This window comes from Cynara cardunculus (genome assembly GCF_001531365.2).
Source record: "Cynara cardunculus var. scolymus isolate 2C chromosome LG 5, CcrdV1, whole genome shotgun sequence".
NCBI classification, from domain to species: domain Eukaryota; kingdom Viridiplantae; phylum Streptophyta; class Magnoliopsida; order Asterales; family Asteraceae; genus Cynara; species Cynara cardunculus.
This window is the reverse complement of record NC_037532.1, coordinates 35,490,272-35,509,524: the sequence shown is the minus strand read 5'-3', so window position 1 is coordinate 35,509,524 and position 19,253 is coordinate 35,490,272. Positions and strand designations below refer to the sequence as shown.

At 34.7% G+C, this 19,253-nt stretch overlaps 3 protein-coding genes and 1 non-coding gene across 5 annotated transcripts; 2 read left to right on the top strand and 2 right to left on the bottom strand.

Moving 5' to 3' along the window:
* Positions 1–604: 604 nt before the first annotated feature.
* Positions 605–4,035, top strand: LOC112513570 (SPX domain-containing protein 4-like). Its single transcript, XM_025119872.1, has 3 exons — positions 605–1,094; positions 3,020–3,185; positions 3,400–4,035. The coding sequence occupies exons 1-3, from the start codon at positions 798–800 to the stop codon at positions 3,837–3,839; spliced, it is 903 nt and encodes a 300-aa protein (XP_024975640.1). The 5' UTR covers positions 605–797; the 3' UTR covers positions 3,840–4,035.
* Positions 4,036–6,729: 2,694 nt separating this feature from the next.
* On the top strand, positions 6,730–10,487 carry LOC112513172 (pectinesterase 31-like). 2 transcript variants are annotated; one of them, XM_025119340.1, is made up of 6 exons: positions 6,730–7,003; positions 7,154–7,258; positions 7,335–7,400; positions 8,145–8,332; positions 9,189–9,362; positions 10,164–10,487. In XM_025119340.1, exons 1-6 carry the CDS (start codon positions 6,758–6,760, stop codon positions 10,324–10,326), a joined length of 942 nt encoding a protein of 313 aa, XP_024975108.1. In that variant the 5' UTR covers positions 6,730–6,757; the 3' UTR covers positions 10,327–10,487. The 2 variants fall into 2 exon arrangements, with proteins under 2 accessions (XP_024975108.1, XP_024975107.1); XM_025119339.1 differs by having other exon boundaries at positions 6,746–7,003; positions 7,323–7,400; positions 10,164–10,486.
* A 1,233-nt stretch (positions 10,488–11,720) lies between these two features.
* TRNAA-UGC lies at positions 11,721–11,793 on the bottom strand. The gene has a single exon. It is a non-coding gene; the product is annotated as a tRNA-Ala (tRNA).
* A 2,914-nt stretch (positions 11,794–14,707) lies between these two features.
* LOC112513441 (vesicle transport v-SNARE 13-like) lies at positions 14,708–18,627 on the bottom strand. Its single transcript, XM_025119709.1, has 6 exons — positions 18,501–18,627; positions 18,262–18,383; positions 17,287–17,345; positions 17,015–17,203; positions 16,422–16,592; positions 14,708–15,095 (listed from the first exon to the last, which is right to left on the bottom strand). The coding sequence occupies exons 2-6, from the start codon at positions 18,353–18,355 to the stop codon at positions 14,946–14,948; spliced, it is 663 nt and encodes a 220-aa protein (XP_024975477.1). The 5' UTR covers positions 18,356–18,383; positions 18,501–18,627; the 3' UTR covers positions 14,708–14,945.
* Positions 18,628–19,253: the final 626 nt, after the last annotated feature.

Here is a 19,253-nt window from a genome sequence, read left to right as displayed (position 1 = left end):
ATCTCCGACAGTTACGTTTTGATTTTGGATTTGGGTTTGCTTTTGGAATTAGGTTTTAAGTTTAGATTTGGATTAGATTTTGAAATTAAGGTTCGATTCCATATCTGAGTTTTTGATTTTGGATTGGAGGTTTTGAATTTTAAAATTTGGGATTTGAGATTTTGATTTTAGATCTGGATTTGTTTTAGAATTTTGGTTGAGATTCAGGATCGCCACATAAGGTGACCGAAGATTTCGCCAGAGAAGGAAAAGATGACTGATGAGTAGGTGGTTCATCAATGATAAAATAAGAAAAATAAAAAGACATGTTAATAGGATAAAATAGGGAAAAGACAAAAAAGATGAAAATGACCAAAGAGCCCCTGAGTTAAACAGACTTTTTCAACGACAGTTAGTTTGAGGGACCAAAAGTGAAGCAAAATAATAACTGTAATGACCAAAATTGTAATTAGTTCAAAAAAGGGGACGAGATTTGATAGTAGGTGTTAACCACAAGGACCAAAGTGTAATTTTCTTCTTAATTTATAAATAGAAATGGGAAATTATTTTTGTCGTGTGTTGCTACTCCAAAAGAAGAATATTCCCACATCCTTTCCAGCTCCTGATTCCTATTCCGGTTTCGATTCCGATTCCGATTGCAATACGAATCCAGTCTAATCCAAATTTCCTCCGGTGTATGTCCATACGACTCTGACGAACTCCATAGCCATGGAGTTGATCATCGTCTTCTTGATGTTTCTCCTTAATTTCGACACCTCTGCACCTTAATTGTCACATCCGTGTCTGTATAAGAGATAATGAAATTTGGGAAAGAATTCGGTATTCATCTGGAACAAACCCTACCTGAATGGAGGGACAAGTATTTGTGTTACAAACTCCTTAAGAGATTCCTTAAGCGCATTCCTAATCCCACCGCCGTTGACTCCGATCACAACCCTCCTCCACCTGACGCCGCTGTTGATCGCGACTTTCCTCCTTTGCCGCCTCACTTGGCCGATCTACAGGAATGGTTCGTTAGGATTCTCGATGAAGAAATCGAGAAATTCAATGATTTCTATGTTGATAAGGAGGAAGAATTTGTCATACGATTTAAGGTTTTTTCTTCTATTCCTTGTTATGTGCTTGGGTGTGTTCATTATTAGTCGTTTATAATTGATATCTTAGTGGTATGAGTTATGATATGAACATTGATTTATATGAATCAATTCAAATAGAAATTTAACTGCTAGCTATTAGATTTTGTGGTAATCATTCAATTTCCGATTGCTACAATGATTCAACAAAGAATGAAGAATATATAATTGTCTTCTTGGAGTTGGAAATGGTGCCTAGGCGATCTAGAAGTGTCTTAGGCCATGTTTGCTAGTAGCTGCTTGACGGGAGTCGCAACTCATTTGGTCAGCTATACATGACTCTTTAGTAGTAGGTTAATGATATAGAAAGTCGTTTATTTAGTAACCTTTGAGTGGAATTTTATGCTGAAAGTCAAGTTTTCTCAAACATGCCCTTTTCAGTTAAAAAGCACGTTCGTTCCATCTATGAAAAAACTTTCCAAATAAAAACATTCCCGATATATATAGACATATTATTCCACACATACAACTTCATTCATACATGACTTGATGAAAAACCAACCAAACAACCTCTTACTGTATCTATTTGTTAACTCCGATTATGAACCGTGAAGAAGATGGATTGAACATGATGAAGGTGGTTTCATGTGTGGAGGATGATCATGGAGTCTGTGTTTGTGCCCTAAAACTACAAATTCAAATTCAAATTCAAATCACAAACTCGTGTTTCGAACTCACTTTCAAATCTTGAATTACCATATCCTAAGTACTGCCTTGAGGGAAATAGAAGTGCGAAATGGCTTCAATACTTCCTTCTTGATCCAACTTCTTAAAGGTATGAAGAAAACTTGTGAACCAGAATCTTAAACAAGATGATATAAGAAGTGAAGTTTGGCATAATTAGGATGGTCAAATAGCTGCTTACAGTTGTGTTTTCTATGTTATACAGAAACAATAATTCTGTCTAGTTAAGGTCTGACTACATCTTACCCGCTAGACCCTACTTTCAAGTAGGATAAACAACATTTTTGTCTCTTGTGACAGAGTCTGCCTACATCTTACCCCCTAATCCCTACTTTTAAGTGGGATAAACAATGTTTTTGTCTTTTGTGACAGAGTTAAGGTCTTCGTACATCTTACCCCAGAGCCTACTTTCGAGTGGGATAAACAACATTTATGTTTCTTGTGACAGAGGTAAGGTTTGCATCCATCTTAACTCAAACTATACTTTCGAGTGGGATAAACTACATTTATGTCTCTTGTGGCAGAAGTAAGGTCCTTGTACATCTTAGGGGTCGTTTACTAAACACTTACTGGTAAGTGCTTATCGGATAAATTTCCTTATCGGATGAACATGAGAAGGGCCAAGAATCTTACCGGGTAAGAGCTATTAGAAGAATGGAGAGCTTTACCCGGTAAGTGAGGATGACGACTCTTACCCAGTAAATTATTGCATTCGATATGTTTTGATGTACTAAAATCTTACGTATCAAAATAAATTATAGTATTGATTTCTATTAATAAGCGCTTACCGGGTAAGCATTTAGGTAAACAACCCCTTAGTCTTACCCATCTAGACCCTACTTTCGAGTGGGATAAACTGTTTTTGTTTGATTTACAATGGTTAAGTGGCTGCTTACAGATGTGTTCTCTAATTGTTTACTTGCCTTTTTCACTAGCTGGGATTCTTCTTGGAAACAACATTTTCATCTCTATGACAGAGGCCCCTAGACCCCACTTTCATGTGGGATATACTAAGTTTATTTAGATTGGTTTGGTTTACAAATGGTCGAGTAGTTGAGGGCGGCGAAGTAATTGTCATTGGCTTCTAGGCCCCCCCCCCCCCCAAAACCCGGAGCCCACCTCCGGATGGATATACCGGGTTCGCTCGATTTGGTTTACTCTCCTGCATTTGTGTTACTTATTCGACTCTTTGATCATATCAGGAGTTAAAGGAAAGAATTGAGCAAGTAAAGGAGAAAAGTTGGAAAGATGGAAACTTTACATCGGAAAGCGAATTCAGTGACGAGATGATGGCGATACGAAAAGACTTCGTAACCATCCATGGGGAGATGGTGCTTCTGAAAAACTATAGCTCCTTAAATTTTGCAGGTACAACTGCTTTTCTCTATTTCACGTGCTTTTAACTAGCTGGGGGTCGATATGGAAACAACCGCTCTACTCTGTAGGGTAGAGTTCAGGTCTGTCTACATACATCTTACCCCTCCAAACCCTAGCTCCTGGTGGGATATACTCGGCTCTTTTAGTTTGGTTTGGTTTCGTCTGTATAAGATCATCTTAGGTGTCGTTTGCTTTTACCCGATAGGCATTATAAAGATATTGAAGAAGTATGACAAAAGGACAGGGGGATTATTGCGCGTACATTTTACACAACTTACCCTTCGTCAACCTTTCTTCACGATAGAACCTCTTACCCTGTTGGTCCATGAGTGTGAGGAAAATCTCGAACTCCTTTTCCCTTTAGAAGCGGAAGTAGTCGAATCGAGTAGCAAACAGCCCGATGCAATAAACATTAACAGATCGTCGTCGTCGTCGTCGTCTGAGGTAGGAACTTCAGATGTGTATAGGAGGACAATTGATGCAATGAGAACAATAAAGGGTCTTAAAAAGGAAAGCTCCACCTTCAATCCGTTGTCGTTTGCATCTATTTTCGGCAACCAAGATATCGACACGGGTGCTATAACAACTCAACACTCGCCTTCCGACTCTACAATTTCTTACCATGATAAAAAACGAACCGTATGACATATCCTACCTCCAGACCTTGTCTATCCTGATTACATTCTACCGTGGTAAGATTCGTCGTCGACACGGGTGCTATAACAACACTCGCCTTCCGACTCTACAATTTCTTACCATGATAAAAAACGAACCGTATGACATATCCTACCTCCAGACCTTGTCTACACTGATTACATTCTACCGTGGTAAGATTCGTCGTCCTCACTTACCGGGTAAGACTCTTGGTCCTTGTCTCGCTCTTACCGCGTAAGATTTTTGATTCTTATTATATTCATCCGGTAAAGTAATGTGACTTAGTAACCGCTTACCCAAGTAAACCTTTGGTAAACGACCCCTAAGTGTCTACATTACTATTTTAGTTCATATCCCAAATAAATATCCATTTTTAAACGTAAGTGTCTACTGTTAAATTCTACCATCAATTATAAGAGGGAAAAATATTCTCTCTCTCTATTATTAATCGTAAAATTATCACTTGTTAATTAAAAAGTGTAATAATTAAACGTTCCTGAAAGTGTATGCTTTTCTTTTTTTTTTCTTTTTTTTATCGTGGACACTTATTTTAGAACCGAAGGAGTACTCAAGATTCGGCAAAAAGGGTATAAAAATGGCGTTTTTCACAACGCGGTTTTTATTTGCGAATATGAGTGGCTATTTCGTGACAATTATGAAAAAAATAGGTGGTTATTTTATGCAAGATTGGATCCGAAATGGGCCATTTTAGTGAATATCCCTTAAAGAAATCCATATACTTTATTCACATTTGTTAATCGTGGGTGTCCAGCCATATTATGCAGTGGCCTTGCAGGACTTGAACCGGTGACCTCTAAAAGAAACCCCAAAGCCACAAGCGTTATTGCTGGTTGAGCTAACCCTATAAGGTTTATCATTTCTTATTTATGCTTATTGTGAAACGGAACGAATTGAATAGTTTACCAAGGAATGAAAGGAAAACGTCTCAGCAGACACATAAACTTGAAACAATTATAGCTTTTAAACCCGATAATTATGTGGCCTACGTTGGATCGATGGTCTCGTGGCGCACAACCTGCATTGAACCATCGTCATATCCATAACCGATCGTTCATTCATTTGGTGCTCTAATTTCAATTTCGTTTTAATTTTCAAGATTTTAATCGTTTTCTTAATTTTGATTTTGATTTAAATTGCTTGAAAATCGGTATATACGTCAATAGTGCGTTATAAGAGAAAATGAATTTAAATATTTTGAGCGTAATTTGGAATTCATTCTTTGATAAAAATTACAGTACTAAAAATTTATTTAAAATATATTATTTCGTTCTTAAATTGTACAATTATTTTTTATCATTTATCAAAATGTATCTGACGTTGTTACGTTGAAATTAAAATTAGGGCAGATTGCGTGAAAAAGCAATGTACTTTAACTTGATTCCTATTTTAGGTAACGTTCTTTTAAAACTTCCATTTTGGTACTTAAGATATAAAGTTTTAAACATTTAAGTATCCGAGTAACCGGTTGAAGTATTAACAGGTTAAACATGTTGAAGCATTAACCGGTTATATTAAGATATCCATGTCAGCAAATAATACTTAGTTGAATACCGCATTACTCGTCACATTAGCAAGGTAACCAGTTAGTGATTCAACTGGTTACTCGAGTACTTAAATGTTTAAAACTTCACATCTTTGGTACCAAAATAGAAGTATTGAAAGTACGTTATCTAAAATATGAATCAAGTTAAAGTACATTACTTTTTTCATACAATTTGACCTTAAAATAAATATAATTGTAAAATGAATAAGGAAAAATCACCTAAACGACTAGCATACGTACATAGCAATTAACAAAATGTCCACCATTATTCTCATGATTTTCTTACATTGGTTCCATACGTTATAAAAGTAAAGATCCATCCATGCATTTAGCCAATTCAGAAAGTTTTTTTTAGCTAAATGCCGACAAAGTGGGATCCATATCTGAAAAGGGTGCACTTGTTTTGTTTCGGTAATTCGCCAAAAACCCCCGTTTTGGAGAAATGCATGTTAAGTCCCTTTGTTAATTACGTATACTGGTCTATGGGCTTGTTTGTTAGCATCTTAATGAGCTTGATAAGACTCACAACTTATTCGGTCAATTATACATGACTATTTGGTAGTGGCTTGATGATATATAAAGTGTCTTATTCAGTAAGTTTTTATGAAGGAGTTTTATGCATATAACTAAGTTCTTTTCCAATCATGTTCCTACCAATTGAAAAACATGTCCATTGTGAAAAAAAAACCCTATCAAACTGTCTGTGTATATTAATCTGTCTGTATAGATTGAGAAGGTTTTTGTTTAGAATTTTTTTTTTCATAAATGAAAGAAACATGTTTTTTAATTAAGAAAAGAACATTTGAAAAACAATTGACTTTTTGTATAAAGTTCTCTTAAAAGCTTACTGAGTAAGCTATTATTCGTTTCATCAAGCCACTATCAAACATTCGTATATAGATAACCGGATATACTTTAAGCCCTATCAAGACCGTCTCTTAGCATGTTAAATGTGAGATTTTGAACAGGACCTCCAACCCAAATTTACATGTGTTTAAGATCTTTTTATCGGTCTGTGTAAAACTATAGCCGAAATTATTTAGCTTCAAACTATTAATTATTTGGTTTTAAGTTCAAATCATTAATGGTTTAGGTTTAGTTTCATATTATTAATCGTTTTAGGTTTAACCTATTTTTATTCTTTAACATATATTCTCTGTGATCTTATTTATGTAATATAATAAAAAAAATTGGATATAACAGAGCCTCCAAAAAAATCCGAAGATAAAGAAACCCTCTTTGATTTTCCCAATGGATAATCTGAATTTTTTTTTAAATTTTATTGTACACTGTATAATTCACAAAATACTGAAATACATACAAGAACAAACGAAACTGTGAAAAGATGGCAAGAGTTGTGACGGTGGCGCAGGACGGTGGCGGTGACTACCGCACGGTGCAGGAAGCAATCGACGACATACCACTCGGCAACACTTGCCGGACGGTGATTCGTGTCTCGCCGGGGATTTACCGACAACCTTTGTACATCGCCAAGACTAAAAACCTCATCACCATCGCCGGAATCGGAATCAGCCCCGAGGTCACCGTTCTAACTTGGAACAACACCGCCACAAAAATCGATCACCACCAGGTCAAATCTCCATCCTTAAACCCTAACCCTACTTATCATGTATCTACACAACAATCAATCTAGGGTTTCGTTCTAAAATTTCACTTTCACCAATTCGTTCTCTCTAATGGATTTACCAAATTTACGTAATCGTTATCTACGTAATCACAGGCGTCGCGATTGATTGGAACTGGAACCTTTGGATGTGGAACCGCCATTGTTGAAGGGGAGGATTTCATAAGTGAAAATATCACATTTGAGAATTCTGCTCCTGAGGTGTTGTTTCTTCTCCAATAATTTTCATGATCTCTGTTAATAGTGTTCTAACTTTTCCGATTAGGGTTCCGGCCAGGCAGTGGCCATCAGAGTAACCGCCGATCGTTGTGCTTTCTACAATTGCAGATTTCTCGGCTGGCAGGTGAAAACTTTTATTCTGAGGCAGACCTAAGCATTTAATTACAAATTGGAAATTTCGATTGAGAACCTGTTTTTTTGCTGAGAACCCATGAATCACCCACGTCATGCCACGTGTCCCTATAACACATTCATGATGAATACGAACGTGTATTATTTGCTTACGTGCTTAGCGACATGAATTTTATTAATCTAAAATCAGTCTTCAAACGGGTACTTAAACGTTTAAAACTTTACATCTTAGGCATCAAATGGAAGTTTTGAAAATATGTTGCTCAAAATAGGAATCAAGTCAAAGTATTTTACTTTTTCATGCACTTTGCCTTTTTTTTGTGAAATTTTCGGTTTCCGCTCACCATTTTTGCGAAGTGAGTCTACAAAGTCGAGGGTTTTGCTCACTTTTTCTTTTTTGCGAAACAGGACCACAAAATCGGAAAAACGTACGACTCGACTTAAGGTAGAAACCAACTTGATTGGTTTGCATTCAACTATCGTCGTTGTCGGTCAATTCCAATTTTGGTTATTTTCGTGATTATAGCTTTTAACATGTTAAACTAGAAACCAACCCGAATTACGACAATAAAGTAATTACGACAAGAAAAGTAACATCTATGATCAAGTACGACTAAAACCAGACACACCCATTATGTCGCACTCAGAAGTAGGGTCTGAGGAGGATGAGATGTATGCAAACCTGTCATCTACCTCAAAGAGCAGTGTTCATACGAACGTTTTAACTCTTTTGCAGGATACTCTTTATTTACACTACGGGAAACAATATTTGAAAGATTGTTATATCGAGGGAAGCATAGACTTCATTTTCGGGAATAGCACGGCTTTGCTGGAACATTGTCACATCCACTGCAAATCGGCCGGTTACATAACGGCCCAAAGCCGAAAATCTTCTCAAGAGACAACCGGTTATGTGTTCTTAAGGTTTGCATTCAATATCTTTTGAATAAACTAAACCGAATGTACGTGGTATATCTTACCTGGAGGTAGAGTGGTCTGAGGAGGGTATGATGCATACAGACTATACTTCTCTTTGTAGGGGTAGAAAAGTTGCTTCCATGAAACTACCGTCTTGAATTCACGTTTCTGTTTTAGTTTGTCTTAACCGCACCATATATTGTCCGCTTTGCCCACACCTTGACTTTGACTTCATGGTTTAGAACATAGAGGAGGTATTCAGTCCTTTATAAGGCAACCTTAGTTCCCCCATACGAAGTGGGATGTTACAACTGAGTTGCACGTAGGAAGATGAGACAAGATTGGTAAATTACTAAACTACATATGTCAAATTAAAACATTATGATCTTCTGAAATTCTGTGGCCTGTCTACCTCTCTCTCCCCGGTCCAGTCCTGTCCATGTACCAAACGCACCCTAAGGGGCCGTTTACCAAATGCTTATCCGGGTAAGCACTTACCAAGTCAAATTACCTCACCGGATGAATATGGTATGGATCAAGAATCTTACTCGGTAAGAGCGAGACAGGACCAAGAGTCTTACCCGGTAAGTGAGAGCGACGACTCTTACCACGGTAAGCACTTACCGTGTAAATTATTACATGCGATGTCATTTTGGTGGACTAAAATCTTAACCGGTAAGTAAATAGTAGTGTTAAATTTTACCAGTAAGCACTTACCGAGTCAATATTTGGTAAACGGCCCCTAAGTGTCTACTTTCTATTATGTTTCTCCGAGTGTAAGAATTAAATATTTCTAAAAGTGTGCTTTTTTTGGGACATTTATTTTCGGGTTGAGGGATAACGACCATCGGTGTGAATGCAGATGCGTCATAACCGGCAATGGAGGGGCATCGTATGCTTATCTTGGGCGGCCATGGGGACCTTTCGGGAGGGTGGTTTTCGCCTACACGTATATGGATTCATGTATTAAACACCACGGTTGGAATAATTGGGGAAAAACTGAAAATGAAAGAAACGCTTGCTTTTACGAGTACAGGTACGCATAAAAACCCGTATACCTCAAGGCCACTAGGGATTATTCCTGCCTGTTATCTTATATCTTATCTTCGGGTGCATCTGGTTGTTGGTACATTAAACAAGACAATACAGAACAAAGTGGAAGAGACCTATATTTTACCGGTATAACCTCAAAATAAAACTTAATTCTCTTCTAAAACATCAAATATGTCTCCCTCTTTACATTTTATTCTTTTTTAAATTTTATTTATCGTACTTTATGCATTTTAAACTTTTATTTTACTGTCTTCAAAATATTACTTTTATGCGGATTTTATATTTTGGTTAATTTATGTAATTTATTAAATATTAATAATAATCAAATAATATAGAAAATGTATAAAATAAAAATTGGAAACTCATAGGCTTTGTATTTTCTACTTTGGTGTCATTTAAACAGTTTTGACGAAAAGTTTCTAATGATATATTTTGTTATAAAAAATATTTATTTTATTATAATTTAATAAATTACACAACTTAATCAATATATATATATATATATATATATATATATATATATATATAAGATATAAACAACTCATTAGGGGTAAATTCCGTCATGTCCAATTCTGTCTTCCCAAACATTGAACAACTATTTTGTTCCCTCATATTCCGTCCTATCCCCATCTGGATACAAAATGCACCTTTCAGCGCGTTACAGGATTAGTTGAAGGTATAAACAAGCCTGTCTGGACACCCACGGTTACCAAAGAAAGGTTATATCTTCAATCATCAAAACCACGTTAGTTTCTTTGACGGTCGTGTTTGATGAACAATGCAGATGTTTCGGGCCGGGAAGTTGTCAAGAAAGACGGGTAACATGGGCAAGAGAGCTCATGGAGGAAGAAGCCGAACAGTTCTTGGTGCATTCGTTTATCGACCCAAACCCAGAGCGGCCATGGTTGGCTCAAAGAATGGCACTTCGGATACCCTTTTCGGCTTAGAATATATGGCAAACCGGTTTTGTAACAATAATTACCATGTTATGTTAAAAGTTTAAATTTTATCTCGATAACTTAAGTGTTGAATGAAAATGACTATTTTACTTGATATTTTGTTACATGATTTGGTATCGGTTATTTGGTCCCTTTTTTCCGGCAAATAGTTAATGTCATTACCATATCAGCAAATAATACAGAGTTATATGCTATGTCAGTAGTAAATGATACTGAGAGAATCCCTAATGGGAGGTTTTTATAAGAAAAAATATAGTAACTTGTAAGAAATACCATTGGAAAGAGTTCTTATAAAGTTGTTTCTCTCTCATGGTAATAATCTTTTAGAAGTTCTCCAAATTTGGAGAATTTACACTCTTTAATGTTTTCCCCATTTTGTAGAATCTGTTGGAGATAATCTTATGAGTCACCCCTGAAATTTAAGTGATTTGGGGCCCTAGGAATATAAAAAATCCAAGGAGGAATAAAAAGTACCAGAAAATCTCAGGTTCAAATCCAAGGAGAAATAAAAAGTACCAGGAGATCTCAGGTTCAAATCCAAGAAAGAATAAAAATCCTCTTGTGGCCACAGAGGTTCAAATGTGGTGACTCTGGGTATCTGAGTAGCAAACTATACTATTAGTTACTTTATATAACTTCCTTTCAAATGAATTTGTTTGAGCATATATAAAATTAACATCAGGTGAGTTAATTTATATTTAAACTAAAAAAAAAATAAGAAATTGAAATATAGTTAACCAAACCATCGACCAATACTATCATTGTAGCATGATTGCAAGAATCAGCGGTAACAATATACGAGGATAACAACCGTTAAGCAAGGTAGTGGAGGATTTCATCAAAACGGACTAGGTAATTACAGAAACTGTCGAAAATGTGAGGGAAACTAAAGGATATAAGAGTAAAAAAGACAAAAAAACATTTAAGTATACAGGTAACCAGTTGAAAACTAATTTTAGATTAAAAAAAATCATGTCACTAACCACGTCAGCAAATAATATTGAGTCAGATACCACATCATTCGCCACTCAGCATGATAACCGGTTAATGCTTTCAACCAGTTACCCAGGTACTTACATGCTTTCAACCAGTTACCCAGGTACTTACATGTTTAAAACTTTACATCTTAGGTACCAAAATATAAATTTTGAAAGTATGTTACCCAWAATAGGAATCAAGTTAAAATACGTTACTTTTTCATGCAATTTATCACTACAATTGTAGAGTTCTATATCAGTTCTTAAATTGTTGATGTGACAATAATATTACTAAAAAAATGTAAAAATTAGGTTTTTATGTCATATCAGAGCAACAAATAATACTGAGTTGTACGTCATGTCAACGTCACTATAAATTTCAATTAAAAAATATATAATATTAAATGGAGGTGCGGGGGATCGAACCCCGTGCCTCTCGCATGCAAAGCGAGCGCTCTACCATTTGAGCTACACCCCCGTTGTGTAAGCCATTACAAAATGTCATATAAGAATTCCTTACATTTTTATTTATAAAATGATTGTGTAAAATATTATATGTATTTTTAAATCAAATAAATACAATTTATTGCCTAATAAACCGTTTTTCCTTAGAAAAAAAAAATGTATAATTCGTATAATTATATGTTTTTCTATATTAAAAATTTGATGGTTAGCATTCGCGAACCTGTAATTGTTTAAAATAGATCAACAGCCTTTTAAAGTCGTTCAATGTGTTTTTAGTCGAATTTCATCGTTTCGAGAGAATTTTTTTTAAAGGTTTTTGGTTGATTTTTATTGGACTTTTTCATTTCTTTGGTTAATTTCAAAAGACTATTTTCGGGTTTTTTGGTTGATATTCCTTATCTATACTATATTATAAAGCATTTGACAAAAACTATTAAAAACCAATTTTTATGCATAAAGTACTGTATATTGATGTATATTACTTAAAATTCAAGATTACAAGTAAATTATGCATAAATACATCTTATTAAAGCTTCATGTTTGAATTCGTGTAACTAATTGCGGATAAACATAACCAAATAGAAGATAAACATCTCATTTTAAAATATAAAAAATCTAAAATACAATTAGGATCATTATCGAGTTATAACAAAATAATTAATTATTATCTTTATAAGAAAACTATATTATTAAACAAAATATAAATTACTTCGTTATTAAACCTAAATTAAATTATAATAAAAAGATTGAATTAAACACAAAAAATAAGAATTTTAAATAGTTAATTTGATACTAATATCGATATATTTTTGTCAAATTTTTATGATATCTTCAAATTTATATCGTATTCCAAAATGATAATATCATCGTTTTTTTCAAAATTACATAAAACCATACTATAACATCAACTGAGATAAATAATAAAATGAAGATGTATCTCGCTGCATTGCGCGATTATATTTCTAGTATTTTAACGGGTGCACCTTTAATATCTCCAAAAACATGTTAATTATGTAGAATTTCAGAGCAAAATTTTAAAATCTCAAAAAATTATTCTAACTTTAACAGTTTTTTCTATTTTGAATATTACAACATTATTATATTACTAAAACATTTATTACATATTATTTCTCTTTTCTAAACATTTAATTTCAAAAGTTAAATTACTGGTAAAATATAATAAAAAAAATATTTCCCGTTCATCTCAAAGTAATCACTTTTACAGAGTTATAAATAATCCCATAAATCTGCCCTCCTACTCTTTCTGTTTTGGAGAAAGGTTTTCATCTGCTACAACAAAAAACCTGTACAAGATCTCAAAGTTTTTTTTTTACGTAGATTTTTTCTTCAAGATTTAGTTCTTTGTTATTGATGTTGTGTTTCTTTTCATTTATCATTAACTAATTACATATTTCTTCGAAGTTGGTGAATCCTTTTGGTAACCATGGATATTGAGTCGGCTTATACACACATACCCTCGAATGACGATGAATTAGAGTCATCGCAGGTAGACCTCCTTAAGTTTAGAGTGGAGTTCTTCACGACTTCTAGAAATCTGTAATAACTCTGGATTGTAATCGAGATATGCTAGGGATACTAATCATGTTTGACGATCATAATCTAGCTTATTTTTTAGGGCTTATAAAAAAGCTCCCATTTGGTAGACCAACGAAGTTAGCTTTTTGAAAAGTTAGTTCAAAAAAGTGTTATAAAGGAAGTCCGGTTTAATCGGCCATAAACTATAGCTTATAAGCTAGCCTTTTGAAAAGCTATTTCAATAAGCTTCAGAATTTTTTCCAATTAATTTTCCAAAATGTCCTTTTATCATACATGACTAGTTTATTAAATAGCTTTTCACCACATATGTTTATCTAACATCAACAGTTTTTCAACCAATAACCACTTGTTTTTATCTGAAATGACTAGCTTTTCAACCAATAACCACATGTTTTTTGACCAACCACATGTGTTTATCTAACATGAACAGTTTTTCAACCAATAACCACTTGTTTTTATCTGACATAACTAGCTTTTCAACCAATAACCACATGTGTTTATCTAACATGAATAGTTTTTCAACTAATAACCACCTGTTTTTATCTAACATGACTAGTTTTTCAGCCAACTTTTGTACACTCCCTTCGTTTGTTCTTGAAGGCACCACTAGCTTTTCAACCAATAACCACATGTTCTTATCTGACATGACCAGTTTTTTCGGCCAACAACCACCGCTTCAACCAACAACCAATCAACAACCACTTGTTCTTTTTTATCAAACATGACTAGTTATCAATCAACAACTCACTTATCAACTAATTTGTCAAACAAAACCTAAGGGGGTGTTTGGGATTGCTTATAAAAACAACTTATTGACTTATTTCGGTGTCACACTAATAATAAACATTTTTGAGTGTTTGGATAAACAACTTATACCGGTGTCAAACCAGTAATAAGGAGTTTTTTGAAGAAGTTAAACCCTTCTAACTTAGAATAAGTTGATAAATGCTTTTATAGAAAAGCATAAGGAGGCGTTTGGTTCGTAGAATGGAATTCGATGGAATTGTAATTCATCAAATGAATTTGACTTTGAAGGAATGGAATGGAATGGAATTTAACCATGTCTTGTGATTGCGTTTGGTTGCATGGAATTGGAATGAATTTGGATTAGGGAAGGAATTTGTCGGATAGGAATTGAAATCCGAAGGTATTGCCGTGGAATGTAAAATCCACGAGTGAAGGAATTTATTGGAATTGAAAGAATTCCATCAGTTTTATTCCATGAACCAAACATTGTATTTGGAATTTGGTCAAAGGATTTGGCCATTCCAATTCCTTTCAATTCCATCCAAATCCATGAACCAAACAACCCCTATGTTGTTTCAAATAAGCAATCCCAAACACCCCTAAGTTGTTTCCAACAAATCATCAACAAAAGTTTCACTCCATAGAAACAAATATTTCTTCATGCATCTCTAAACCCCAAAAGGAGATTAACATTTAGAAGTGTGTGTGTGTGTGTGTGTGTTTTAGGGAGAAACATAAACCCTTTTTGGACAGAGTAAATAAAAGTACATTAAATCCACAACAAATGAACACTTAAAGAGTAAAAGCAGAGTTGATAAAAGGGGAGTATGAAACAGACCAACCTCAACTTTCAGCTATTATTTACTTCAACTTGAAGTACAAGATCAAGATGATGGCAAGAATAAGTACCACAACCATCGACCCGATAATCCATTTGTTTCGACCCATCCTTCTCGAGATATTAGTCATAATCTTTTTACTCTTGCTTATGTTGTCATCAACTCCATGAAGCTGAAAGATGCAAATCAAGATGATAACCGACTTTTAAAAGAACAATGGCATAACTCACTACAACAAAATCGGCTTTATACGACCTTACCTTAAATATGTCTGAATATGCTGATAGACTGCTATATATGAATTCAGTTTGAAGGATCAAACAATTGTGTGTCGTCCTAAATAGATGTGTTACAATAAGGTGATAGCTTTTTAGGACTTCTTTAAATAGTGTCCTACTAAATTTGGACATCTTCGAGAAGTGTCCTATGAGGCTATGAACACATCTTTTTATAGAACACTTGTTTTTATAAATCATTTGTCCAAATACCGTCATACAAACATAGGATGTTTATTTCAAAAATCGGACTAGGGTAGCAGACCAGTGATGGGGATCCGTAGTTAGAGTAGACTGGAGGTAGGGAACCAGAGAGGAAGAGGGTAGTAGTTTAAACTAGGGGTGTGTAGTTTCCTTAAGCTCGTTATGTTTTTCTTGTACCTGCCTCTATTTGACTTTTTGTACGTTTCTGCTTTCTTAACAAACTTTTCAAATCTTTACATTCTTAACTTTCCCTCTTTGTCGCTGATAGAAAATGGCAAAATCAAGTTAACCGGAACAGAGGAAATTCAATGGAGAAGATGATGTAATTTTCATTAAGAAGATAAAAGCAATCAAATGATTGTCCAGGGAAGATCCCTCTCTCAAAGCTATGAGCTAAGAGTCAATACATTGGAAAAGAAATAACATAACATGCAAAAGAAAACGTCACTCCCTTCTATTTATTATTCTCTCTCCTCTAACTAACTCCTAGCCACACTCTGGAATTACCTCTATGCCCCTTCTAGAATAAACATACATTATCCTAGGCTTAGTGACTTTTGGTAATAATAAATCAGCATTCGTATCAGTCGCACTTTTCACAAGATGCGCCGGGGGAGGGGGGTCACGGAAGCAGCGTCTTCACGCTTGGGTAGAGGTTAAGTCTACATATATCATACCTCTCCAAACCCTACCTTAGGTGGGATATACCGTGTTCGTTTGGTTTCCTTTATTGCAAAAGTTACTAAAAGAACTGGTAGGACGCCCCAAAAGGCCAAAACGTCTTAGCAGCTTATTGTAACATTTTTATATATGATGTACAATTGTTTGGTCCTCTAAACTCAAGTCCTATAAAACACTTATATATAGGAAGCATAATTGTTTGGTCCTATAAATTTGAGTTCTATAAAGTAGTCTATTAGAACATTTAGACATACTTGGTGTCCTATAAAGCCGATTAATTTTGTTGCAGTGATTATGAGTAAATATAATGTGAATATTGAGCATTGGTAAAGTCATACCGTTCCATGGGCATGCAAGAGAGACTGTCGCTGTTGGTGAAGATCTTGAAGAAGTGAAACCCCAAGTTCTTCGGTCTCCAGCATGGTCCTTCTACTGTCCCTAACTCTGTCACTAGACTTGTTCAATCTTTCAGTTGACATTAACAATCTTCCTCTTTGATCTGACGAAACCTGTCATATTCACCATTTATTGGTGATATATAAAAAAGAATACAATCTCAATATCTAATAGTTCCAAAGCTTTGACATTTAAAAGATCAAAATGCAACAAACTTTGGTTTAGTTCCCTATTTAGTGTAACGAAGAATTCTTTGCCTCAATTGATGTAACAAGTTTTGAAATTTTCTGTTTTCTACCCGTTTCTTGTAACATTTGCAACGTGGATACCAATTTACCAAAGGGCTATGGCAAAGTGGACAATAAACTTGACATTGCCATCGTCAAATGTTACAGAATCATGCAGTTAGGTGTCAAAATGGGTCAAAAAATTGGAAATTTTGAAACTTTATTACATTAAATAAGAAATTTTGAAACTTTGTCTCATTGATTGAGAAAAAGTTCTTTGTTACAATCAATAAGATCAGTTATCATACCGCAGCTGCATCTGCCATTCCTGATTCCAATAATTCATCTCGGGCTGCCTGATTTAAGTTGGTTGATGCAATTCTTTTAGCTTCACTCTTCAAATTATTCAGATCAGATTTGTATTCTCTTAATTTGGCAAGGAGCACGGCCTTCACATTTGGTGGCAAGCTTCTTGCCTCAATGTCCATTTTCCGTATCTGGATTAACAAGCCAATATTGCATTAAACCACAAAATGTGCATGAGACAATATATAGCAACAATATCGGGCAAACGCAATACCAGAGATTCAGCTTCATCAATTCCAGCTTTTACTTCAGAAATTTTCTGCTTCTTTTGCTCTGAAAGGAATAACGGAAAGCATACTCACCATCAAAACCATAGAATGATAATGTCAAAAGGCAAAACCTTTAAGGAACAATAAAAAGATCCTTTTGGAGAAGAATTCGAAAGGCTGAATCACATGTGATTTTAAACTAGCATCACATACAAAATCACATGTGATTCAGCCTTTGGAATTTTTCTCCAGAAGGATCTTTTTATTGTTCCTTACAGGATTTTACACTAGCATCACATACAAAATCACATATGATTTAAGCAATCTTGCCCGACGACCTGAAGACGCAACCACAAGTGGCCAGGACACTTTTTTTTACCATTAATGTAAAAATCACATGTGATTTTGCACGTGGTTTGCCCGTTTTCGTGTTCTTTTAAATAAGTATCATTCTCACTTGATCCTGCCCCCCCCCCTCTCTCTCTCTCTCTCTCTCTCTATATATATATATATATATATATATATATATATATTGGTTATGTTTGATAAATGAAGCCAAAAAAAATCTTAATGGATCTTAGAGGAAGGGCATCAATACAATCCCAACTAACTTAGAACATAGCTAGCTGGCAGGATAAATATCGCATAAATGTATTTATCTTGAGCAATTGTAAATCCATAGACCCTGGAATTTTGCAGAAACATGCTAGCATTTATGTCTTCACCTTCAAGCCCAAGAAGACAATAAATAGCACTTAAAAGGAACAATCAAGTAGGTTTCTTTAACGATTCGAGTTAAAAGTAAAGTGGATAATTCTAATTGGAGAATCAGATGACAAAGGTAATATAATGGAAGGTAAACGATAAAGATTCTAGACTTCTAGTATCTTTCTAAATGTTTCAGAATTTCCTTAATCCATGGCATCATCACATCAATAACTATGATAAGATACAAAGACAATATTAGGGTTTTGGCTTACCTCCATCGAGTAAACTAGCAGATGTACACTTCTTCGACAAACTCGCCGAAAGCTCGCAGTATTTGCGTTCATAACCTTCAAACGTTTCACTCATCTTGTAGTCAATAACTCTTCGATCAGAACTACAACAAAACCACAAAATTGATTGCACCGATTGAAAAGAGCAGACAAATTAAAATTGAAATCAAATATCAATTTATCTACGAACTTATAATTCGAGATACGCAAAGAAGACGGACCTGAGAATGATCGGAAGACGTCCGTTGGTCGGAAAATTGGGCAGACTCCGGCGGTGGATCCGATGTGGCAATCTAGTTGGATGATTACCCGATGGTTTTTGTAGTCTTTTTAATTGAAAAGGTAAAGGAAGGCAGGCATATGATATAACAACAGGACGGTGATAACTGACAACCGAAGTTATTGAATCAAGAGTAAACTACAAATTTGGTCCTTGTGGTTTATCGTAAATACATTTTTAGTCCCTTCAGTTTTCAAATTACAAGATGGTATTCGTGGCTTGCAAAAACTTCCGAATTTATGCTCTTTTTAACATTTATTAAAAATTTCCGTTAAATGAGCGCATTTTCATCTTTTTATCAATTCTTTTGTTTTCTTTTAACTGATCAAAATTGATTTTTAATGAATTTGGCCAATGTGGTTTTTGATTGGATAACAAAAAAAAAAATCTATATAAGGACAAATATACTAAAGGTGATTATTTGCAGGGTCAGGCTGGGTCTGACTTATTTTTTTTTTGTCCAACGGGCCTAATATTGTAAACTCAATCCCGTTTTTTGGGCTTGACAACTTGTCACTGTTTCTTAATAGTTTCATGGGATTCTCAACTTATTAACTTCAGCTACAAATAAGTGTTTAACAGAAACTTAATTATATAGAAAGTGACTTATTCAGTAATATTTATTGAAAACTTTATGCAAAAAGACAAGTTTTTTCCAAACTTGTCCATCATAATTAAAAAAACATGTTCATTG